This window comes from Pinus tabuliformis, chromosome 5_2 (assembly GCF_031772625.1).
Source record: "Pinus tabuliformis cultivar Carrire ecotype Pingquan chromosome 5_2, CPIR1, whole genome shotgun sequence".
Taxonomy (NCBI): Eukaryota; Viridiplantae; Streptophyta; class Pinopsida; order Pinales; family Pinaceae; genus Pinus; species Pinus tabuliformis.
This window is the reverse complement of record NC_142306.1, coordinates 553,973,121-553,984,204: the sequence shown is the minus strand read 5'-3', so window position 1 is coordinate 553,984,204 and position 11,084 is coordinate 553,973,121. Positions and strand designations below refer to the sequence as shown.

At 35.9% G+C, this 11,084-nt stretch overlaps 1 protein-coding gene across 1 annotated transcript in view; it reads right to left on the bottom strand.

Moving 5' to 3' along the window:
* Positions 1 to 236: 236 nt before the first annotated feature.
* Positions 237 to 11,084, bottom strand: part of LOC149160154 (cell number regulator 8-like) — a 42,498-nt gene continuing 31,650 nt past the window's right edge. The window contains exons 2-3 of the mRNA XM_089436641.1: positions 4,028 to 4,230; positions 237 to 710 (exon numbers count right to left, since the gene is read on the bottom strand). Coding sequence (XP_089292767.1) covers positions 471 to 710; positions 4,028 to 4,230 — 443 coding nt within the window. The 3' untranslated portion in view covers positions 237 to 470. The remainder of the gene's footprint in view (positions 711 to 4,027; positions 4,231 to 11,084) is intronic.

Sequence of the window (11,084 nt, the reverse complement as noted above, 5' to 3'; positions counted from 1 at the left end):
TGGGTTCACATACTTTCGTCCATTTTCATCTAATTGGTACACCAACACGGTATCAACCAATTTACCAGCATAGGAGAGATTGGCAAGGTTGAATATAGATCCCAACACAATCAAGTCTATGTGTGCGCATGGATGCATGAATGCACCTGTACTAGGCTCTTAAAGCTTGAACAAGTTCTTTCAACTTGAACTTTTAATGTTAAATGCCTTTTTATAGACCACAAAATATGCAAGCATCTCTAAATATCAAGTATCATATTATGCAGCAATCACGATCTTACAGTAGCAAACAATTATTATCATCCAATACAATTTATAATATACCTCTAAAAACTTTGAAACCTTCGTAAAGTCGACAGGTTACTATAAGACATAACCTAAAACAATATTAAAGGTTGTCAGATATTACTTTCTACAAATAGATACAAATAATAGAAAATATAAGTCCACACTGCAAGCTGCAGAGAAAATCAAGCTTTACGTTCCATCATCTGCTCTGTGGGAGGCAGCATGACCAAGACAGTTCTTCCATTGAAGCCAGGATGTGGCAGTCTTCGGCGAAGTTCACGGCCTTCCTGACAAAGAGCACACTGGTGGCAGAAAAAGTGTGTAGTGAAATCACAAGCTGACTCACACTGTTCACGCTGTTCATCATCTTCCATATATCCTCTACAGCATCCACATGACCTGCTCATTGCTTCACAGCTTCCCTGCTCTCAAAAAATACAACGATAAAGAGGAAAGAGACATTACCAACGGAAGTCATGTGAAGAAAAAGAAACAAGGCCAAAGTAAAAACTTGCAAAGGATAACATTAAAGCAATTCGTAAAAAGAGAAATGTGAACTAATGATCAACAAACACTAATTATCTACCTTCACTAGCCACGTACATTATCCACTTGTACTTTTTGTTCAAACAGTGAGCACATTGAAGCATGCATACATTATTTGAAAAAGTTACAATAAAAGTCCAAATTCTGTTGCACATTTATATGACCAGATGAAATAGCATATATTTTTACAAAGCCCCTATGTACAAACAAGCTAGATAATTGTGAGACGTGCTTGGAATGAAGGAGAATAATTTTTCATCTATGTTGCATGAAACTTGCCCTCCCCCCTCCCCCCCACCACTCCCATCCCCCTGTGTTTCTGTTGCATTTCCATTTTGAAACTCTGAAACTCGACTGAAACACGTTTCAGTTTGTATGAAACACATCTCACATGTGGGAAATGTGTTTCATACATACTGGAACGCTTTTCAACATCTGTACAATATGTTTCCAAATGAAATTTGTCTGATTTTTCCTTGACATCAGCCCTAGTGTGGAGGCTGAAAAATGCATGTAAAATGATATTTTTGCTTTTCCAAATGAATGCATACAATTTCTAACTCTAGGACAATATGGTCCAAGGCAAATAATATTGAAAAATGCAGAAAAATAATTAGGGTTTATCATTTTATTTTATGGATTGGCACAAGAGATAAGACTCGTGCCTTTTTCAATCAAGGGGCTAATGGAGTCTAGTGCTATAAATATATGGGAGAGGACCAACGAGCATGTGTTTCGCAATTCCTTAAACCCTAGTATCCTTCTATATTCTTTGGAGATTGAAAGGGATGGAGCTACTCTTAGGTTCCTCGAGAGAAACTTGATAAAAATCTTGTTCAAAGAGATGCTAGAGCGATAAAACATCAACAAGACTTTGGTGAAAGTTTCATTAAATCCTACTTCTTCAACAAGTACAAAATGGAAGAAAAGACTTATAACAAATTAGCACATATCATCAGAGAAACACCAATAATCATCCAAAAGATAGAACCATCCAATCAAAATATCCTCACTATGACAATTTTGCTCAAATACTACATAGAGATCAAGAGAGAAAAAAATCACTAGTTTGCATTAATTTCCAAGTGTGTGTGACAATGATCCAAGGAGAATTTGACCTCCCTCTATTTATATGAGGGAAACCAAGTCGAATTTCACCTAATTTAGTCTAAAAGCTCTAAAAATAAAATTAAATGTGATTACAAGTTGGATAAGTCACAAGCTTACCCCCAAAGGTAGCTAACTCAATGATAAAACATAAAAATGAACCTCAATTAGCCCATATGTGTGAGCCGAAATTCTTCCAAGGTGATGTCATCCTCCAAAAGGTGTGTCTCTTTGTCAAAGCCAAAATGGATGGACCCAAGGGGTGCATCTCATATAAAAGGTCACATATCCTCATCAAACAATGCTCAATCATCAAGCAATGGCTCCCTCATCACAAGGCATCCTCAAACAAGCCCACATCATCAATCTTGGTCTCATGAAGAGAACATCACAGAGCCAAGGTATGATATCATCATGTAGAGCAGTGTACCATCCCCTCAAGAGGAGCCACTTGTCAATATCATCCCACAAAAACAGGGCAATGTCCATCAAATAGGTGCACTGCTAACATGGGCACGCCCTGTTAGCTCTGGGTACATCGACTCTCTAATCAACGCCCTAGCTCTAGAGAGCAGCATTCAAGATCCTGGAGAGAGTGAACAGTGTCAACAATTGTGTTGAAGGCATTCCAAGGTCAACATTACTCAATAAGTGGTCAATGTCCTATGTCAAAGTGCTAAGTGGGTTCATAAAGTGGGGCTAGACATCCTCTCTGAAGTGCTAGAAAAGCATCAAGCAGTTCCTCAAGGAACAAAGTTGATCTTGGGAGCAAGATCTAGCAACATACTCACAAAATCAAGTGAAAACAACATCATAGGTGCATAAACCATAGAGTATTAGAGTGGGTCATATTTAATGTTAAAGGCAAATTAAAGGCAAAAAAATGCTTTACACAAGCATCATCTTCAAATCTCTTTTTAGCTTATGGCTTGTAAAAAAGTTACCATGCATAGAGATATGGGAGGGTTACCATAAGGCCCTACTAGGTGCTTTCAATGCTAAGGGGAGAAACAGTTCCTAGGCCGAACAATCAATCAGTTGGTGCAAATGATCAAAGATATGATGTGGGGTTTACTTCATGAAGGATGCCACTATCTTATACCACCTAAATTTACAACATCCTTGAGCAGGATTATGTGAAGAGGGAGCAATCAAGGGACTTGAGTTACCCCTTTCCTCGACATATTTTTATTACCCCTCTTGTGCACCTTTTCCATCATTAATTTTTACATATATAGTTTGGGTTACAAGCTCTCGTTGATTCATCATTGACCCCTTAAAGACGAAACACTTCCTCGCTCATCGAGGTTGGGATATCCAAAGTTTCTTTCGTTTAGATAACGCATGCATTAGCTAGAAGTTGGGTGAGGGCTAATAAGGGGGCTAGAGCTTGGGCTAGGCTTTTGTTCATGCCTAAGTTGAAGGTACGTGTTTCTAAAACGGGAACACACTGAAAACGTGACCCCCAAAAATTTGGAAACAAGGAAACATGATATATATATATTAAAAATTGGAAAGAAATTGAGCAAGAACATTTAAATGAAAAAACATAAATGACAGGTAATGTTCCACTATCATTTATATTGGGAACCTCATCATTAGTATCACCTTTGCCTCTACCTCAATCCTCTAGGGACATCAGTTAGCATCACCCAAATTTGATGAAACTACCTAATCCAAGCTTTAAAATATGCTCTGAAAAGCCTAGCATGCCTAATCAATGATTTTGGTTTGAGTGAAGGGTACGTTTTTGCTAAGGCCATGATAGAGGAGTCCAACAGGCAATATCACTAACATTGAGGTACATAAAGGACTCGGTGCTCTTGATTAACTACCACACCTTCATACATAATAGAATCTAATCAAAATAATCCTAAAATTCTTAAAACTATTAAGTTTGCTGAATTTTGAATAGGATATGAAATTCTACTTTCTCCGTATGAACACTGATGAGGTTGAAAACACTCTCAAATATCATAAAACAATTAATGGTAATGCAAACTCTTTCTTGATATTTAGCTATTGAAATCATCAATAGTTCACAACGTAAGCATAAGATGCAGAGGCTGGCAAGAACAGAGATTACCTCCAAATTAAAATTCCTGCGTATAGCTGTACGGCTAGGATATGAAAACCAAGGAGCCAAGCAATTTGATCCAAAGAGAAATTTTCCAAGGAGATAAAGACTGCTGTATGGTAAGCAATGGTTGGCAAATGTTCCAGGAGTTGAGCTCAGCCTTTCAACATTGCTACCATACAGGAAGCATGGAAAAAGTGTTCCTAATAAACCTGACAAAGCACATTAATTTTCATCAGATCTCCTAATAAATCATGTAATGACACAGGTAGATATAGAAAAATAACTTCCAATACAAAGTATGCATCACTTCACTATTAGAAAGTTAAATCATACTAAACCTAAGTTTTACACAATTCTTCTGAATAATAAATCAAAACATTGAGAGCAGTGAATTTGATGAACCTGTCAACTCTCTGGACTACAGCAACATGATTCATTTAAATTTCACTAATTGTATAAATCCAGAAAGGAACTAGGTTAACTGTCGAAAGGGACTGTGTAAAAGGTTTAATATACTTGAATATTGGACAGCACCCCCATTAATAATCACTTTAATTCTACAAGAATGATGACTAATGAAAACTGCTGCGTGTAAATATTTAACCCTGCAAATGAACAGATATGCCAACATTTTGTGCATATTACTAAAGAATTTATATGAAAAGAATAACATGAACCCAAGAAAGAATTCATAAGCACAATGCTGGAAAAAGTATAGAGCTGTTGCATGATAACGCATCATGATTCATGACGAATATCACACTGCTGTAAAAGAGAAATAAGTCATTCAAGAAATTTAGACACATTCATGAAGAGATTTAGTCTGTTTTCTTTCAGACTTTTATCTGATAACTTTCCTGATCAATCAAACGGTGTGAAGTTTGAACAGTACATTTGTCTATATAGAGAGTGAAATCGGAATAAAATACTTATAATGCATGAAACACAAGTTCTTCCATTCTGAGACATTAGTGCAAAGCCTAACAACTTAGTAACTATGTTAAATTATTTATACTAAATAGTTTTGACCCTTCATAGGACTATTGCTGATCACAATTACTGGGATTTATCTTAGATTTCCTATAAAAATGAAGTCAAAAATAGCATAAATTGCCACATTATTTTTGAATTATGTAGAGCCTTTTATATTTTATTTGAAGCATGAAAAATCCTATCGAGTTATTCCTAAACAAGCAATCTAATGATCATGAATCAGAAATTGCCACAATTCTAAAACCATGTACAAAGGTTTTAGACATAAGAAATGAATCCACAGGTACCAACAAGTCTCTGTCCGCAAAATTCGCAATACCAACAAGTTTTGCTAATGTTAATTGAGTAACAAGGGCAGGATATTCAAGGTTCTCAGGAAGCCTTTTACCACATTCCAGCATATAATGCATTTTGACAGACACCATGTATTAAGTATTGACAGATTACTAGCAACTCTCTAGAGTCTAAAGATTGATAAATTGGCAAGTAATTTGTGTTGGCAGCATGCATTATTGACGATATCTGAATCTGGGGTTCTTGAATTTTATTATGTACATGCAAGCTAAGTGGGCTTGATTGTGGGGAAAACTCCACAGTTAAGCGCGCTTGAGCCAGAGGAGATCTGGGATGGGTGACCTCCCGGGAAGTCCTGGTTACCGGGTGCAAGCCCCGGAAGTGACGATTGATGCTATGTGATTCATTTCACTAGTTTCAATCCCACTTCTTCACCCCTGTGAGCATCACCCGATGCAATGAGTGCTAAGTGAACAATTCAAAAATCATGAGAAATTAGTTAGTTACGACTACCTCTCATGGAAATGGTCATACGTTAATGACTTACTTAACGCAGTTGAATCCCAAAAAAATAATGCACTGTGTAAACCCCTAATACTTAAATTCAAAAAGAGTGAAGGGATCTCTACTTGAATGGTTCATGAGGCACAATACTTGCTAAGGTTTTGCAAATGGGGTAGCAAGCTAAGTGGGCTTGATTGTGGGGAAAACTCCACAGTTAAGTGCGCTTGAGCCAAAGGAGATCTGGGATGGGTGACCTCCCGGGAAGTCCTGGTTACCGGGTGCAAGCCCCGGAAGTGACAATTGATGCTATGTGATTCATTTCACTAGTTTCAATCCCACTTCTTCACCCCTGTGAGCATCACCCGATGCAATGAGTGCTAAGTGAACAATTCAAACATCATGAGAAATTAGTCAGTTACGACTACCTCTCATGGAAATGGTCATACGTTAATGACTTACTTAACGCAGTTGAATCCCAAAAATACAATATATCATTGTTTAATTCAATAGTGGGAACAGTCCATTAAATGGCATGCAATCAGACCAGAGAATAGGTAGGATGAATCCTTTGCCATGTAAAGATTCTTGCACCTTAAAGGACCAACTATTTCTCATCATCATTTATAAATTCCCTATTTTCCAAATCTATACTCTGTTTCCCTGCATATTGAGAATGCAGGTGTCAGGGTTTCACACTGAAGTCAAAACTAAGGGATCTATTATAGTCAATTATACATATCATAGACTCTGAGATTAATGATTATGATGTTAAATTGTTAGTAAATAAGCTTTGTATCTGTTATGTATGATATGCAATAAAAGTAACATAAAACTATGTTAATCCCCGGGAAGTAAAACAAGTTTGGCATCTATTAAAAAACCTGAGCATTGGATATATACAAGAACAAATCTGTTATCTGTTATCCCTCTACAAGAACATGATCGTGTAAGCCAGTAATCACTGTTTGAATCCTATACAATGGTAATGGTGTAGAACAGTGATGACTAAGTGGTAAGACCCTCTGTCATTTTCTAGTACTAACTATCAGAATGTTTCCGTGCAAAAGATTTGAAGTCACGCAAGGAAATGAAATCATTTTCCTAAGGTTCATATTCTTACCTTGAAGTGGATGGTTGGATCACAAAGATAAGAACAAGAGTTCAGAAATGTTACCAGAAACCTGACCATAGACAGGCAGAAACCTGGCCAGGAGACCTATCTCTCGTTCCATTCCCATTCCCATTACCACGCAAACACTACTTAGTACATTACTATATCCAATATATATGATACAGAATGGATGATTGTATAATCTGCCATCTATCTTGGTACTTTATAGGCAGAAAAATTGGAAGAATTGACTTGCATGTCCCATTTGATGGGCAGAACCAAGTTTGGTGATTTGGGGTCCAGAAACTTCCAGAGCTGGTTTGAGGCATCAAACAGCAGTTTTTGCAGTCAAAACTTTGAAGTATATTTCTCAGCCCCTCAGCAATGTTTTACACACTGAAAGTTTTCTAACAATATGAAAATCACTTCAAATGAAGTTAGTATGCGAAAGTTATGCCTCCCACAAGTTGACCTAACCTATTGACCACCGGGGTACCAAGTGGTTGCCATATCAACCACCACTACTAACACATGTGGGACTACGTACGTGTGGACTAACAAGAACATTCTAGAGGGTCCAAAACCATAAAACTAATTGAGGGTAGAGGCATGCAAGAAACCCTAGACAGCTATCAGGCTATGTTAACTATTGGGCTGCTAGGAAAAGATGGGGTTCCATTCTTTAGGTATCGTTTTTGTTCCATACTTGTGTCAAGCATCTACGAGTGTGATATTGAAGCATAATAAAGGAGGTAAAAGTTTTTTGTATCAACCATTCAGGCCATAGTGTCCATGGCAACTCCATGGTGAGTTCCCTTTTTTTGTACTTGCATTTCATAACTGAGAAAAACAGAGCAGAGTATAGGCCTCACCTTCTAGTTAGGTCCTCCCATATTTGGTTTCCCAGATCACATATCATGTGCATCTACGTGGATGGTGTGTTCAATTGCTTGTTTCTCACATTTCAGTTTCAATTATTTCCACAATTTCAGAGTTAAGACTTCTGTTATGTGAATCATTTTGTTTGAATTTTTCCGGATCTATCGCGCTGAGTTTTTAGAATCGACGTTTCAAGCCAAGTGTGGCTCATCAATCAAGAATAAAAGATAAGAAATCTGATCGTGACCAACAGTATAGATAGGAGAGAGACAAATATACGTTAAGTCAAAGATGAACGTTAAAGAAATTAAAAAAACAAATTTAATCCATGAATCAAGGAAAACAAAATTAATAATAAAAATAAAAATATTAATATAATAATCATAATTAATATAATAGTGTAATAATATAAAAATACATAGAATAATAAAAGCCTATAACCCTAAATAACAAAGGTTATAACTATATGTATTAATAGTAATAGGAAATGAGTTATTCAAATAATTATTACACAAGGAAAGCCCCAAAATAAAGTAATTCTAATAATTAATATAATAATGACAATTGATAACCTAAAAATTCAAATAAAGATTATTTATTTACATTATAAATATATTTAATATAAATAATTAATATATGGGGCTTTCTTGTTTAATAATTATTTGAATAACTCATTTCCCTATTATTATTAATACATATAGTTATAACCTTTGTTATTTAGGGTTATAGACTCTTATTATTCTATTTATTTGTATATATTATTATTCTATCAATTTTTATATTATTACACTATTATATTAATATTTTTATTTTTATTTTTATTATTAATTTTGTTTTCCTTTATTCTTGAATTAACTTTATTTTTTAGATTTCTTTAACGTTTATCTTTGACTTAACGTATATCTATCTATCTCCCATTTATATTGTTGGTCATGATCAGATTTCTCATCTTTTAATCATCATCATGAGCCACACTTGTTGGCTCGAAACATTGATTCTAAAAACTTAATGTGATCGATCCAGAAAAGTTCAAACAAAATATTTCCATAATTTTGAGCACTATACTAGTAACATTAAATTTAAGATCCAAGATAATAAACTATATAATAAAAGATTTCATAATATTGTGAGATCTACCATAATGAATTGTTGCAATGGAATATCCATGGTAGTTTAAAAATCATATTGGTATCAGAGCAATTTTATTTGGGGTTTTGTAGGAAATTGTAGAATCCAAGAATTGCCTTCAGAAGGGAGTCTCGAAATTCTAGCCATGGCAAATGAGTGCAGGTGTAACAACCCACAAGATGAGGTACAGGAGAGATTTTCAAAGTTAAAAGAATAATTCATTAATATATCTTGCAGCATGGCCCTGCTCATGGTGGCTTTACGGAACGTGTTTGGATCTTTTGGGGAGGTTGGTGGCTCTAACTCAAAAGTTGGATCGAATGAGAGATCAAAAGATAATGAAGACAAAGAAAAGGAGTTGAAAAAAGAGCCAAAGAAAAGGCAACCAAGTTCCAATATTCTCACCTCTTTGCAATCTATATTTAAAATGGAAGCAAAAGTGGGCATCAGACCCTACCAAGGTGAGATTGATAGTGTTAAGTTGAATCATTGGTTAACAGTTAGAAGTCTATTTTAATGTCCATCACATAAGAGAAGAGGAAAATATTTCATTTGCCCCAACTAAAATTAGAAGGTTGTGCCCTAACCTAGTGGGAAAGCCACATGGGTAAAGAATAATTATACACCCTATTTTGGGTATATAGAGGCCCAGTTGAATTGTTGGAATCACTTTAGGTAGAGACAAGGGCAGAATGTGTAAGAGCAAACTGAGTTAAAAATGGTGATTATGTTAGGTGTATCTTTCAAACCCCAATCGTACTCCTCCAGAATTTGGGGGGTTTACATAGTGATTTATGGAAGCAAGTGATGTTCTTTAAACTTAGGACGATTAATGAGGCATGTGTTACAAGCACAATACCTAAAGAATATAGGCAAAAAGAAAGGATAGCCAAGTGGTTGCAAACAGAAAGAGCACCAAGATGTTTCCAAGGAGGGAAAGGAGAAATGGAAAAGAAAGAACAAGAAGACAACCGCTATTGCACATAAATGCAAGGATCCAAACAACCATTGTAACCTTTGTAATACCCATGGTCACACCAAATATTAATGTTGGAATCTACATCCTAAGATGAATCCAAAGAACCATATGAAGGATGCCAAGAAGAAGAACCTACTATCCATGGATTCATGTAACCAAGTAGAGCGTAGATTATACGTAATGGAGAGATTGTCTGCATTATGGTACAAAAGGAGGTTATAAGTAGCCTTCATCAAAAGGAAGAGAAGAAGATGACTAAATTACTTCATATTAAGATCAAGGTCAAGAAGACAAAGATGGATGCTCTATTCAGTTCCTATTCACATGCCAAACTTATAGTAGAAGATCTAGTCAACTATCCTAGATTAGAAGTTCAAGATCATCCTAACCCACATCCATTGGGACAGGTAAATAAGGCAAAGCTCAAGGTCACTAAACAATGTAAGATCAAATTTGTTATGAATGCAAATTATATTGATTAAGTAGAGGTAGATGTAGTACCACTAGATGTGTGTTTGCAATACCCTACATGAATATGAGGGATGAAATCATCATGAGGAAAGCAAATCAATACCACCTAATCAAGGATGGGAAGTCTTTAATGGTCAATGCACAAAAAGATAAATCCATAATCTCTTTGGTAAGTGCTAACCAAGCCAAGAAATTGATCAGTTCTAGTAGCAAGTTTGTGTTATTCTTCTTAAGAGAGAATCAACAAAATAATCATTCTATAAAAGTGAAGGCATCTCTGGAGGAACATACTAAAGAGCAAAAACATCAGTTGGAGAGTCAATGTAGGCATACAGATATGTGTTTCGAGAGCCTAAAAGGTTACCATCTAAAATAGCATGACTCATCCTCCATTTATGGAGTTGCCTACAGATACTACCCTATAAGGGTCGAATTCTTGGGTTGCACATGCAATTAATGGATTCACGGAACACAAATGTGCAGACTAGCAAATTCATATGCCCCAAGCCTGCAAATTATAGTTGAAAGTGCATATAAAATGATATTTGTTGCCTCTCGTCTAGCCTTTGCCTCTACCTTGATCTTTTAGGGACATCAGTACACGCCACACAATTTTGATGAAAATGCCTAACCCAAGCCTGAAAATATGGTAGAAAAAGCTTAACATGCCCAATCAATGATTTTGCTTTGAGCGAAGGGTATAA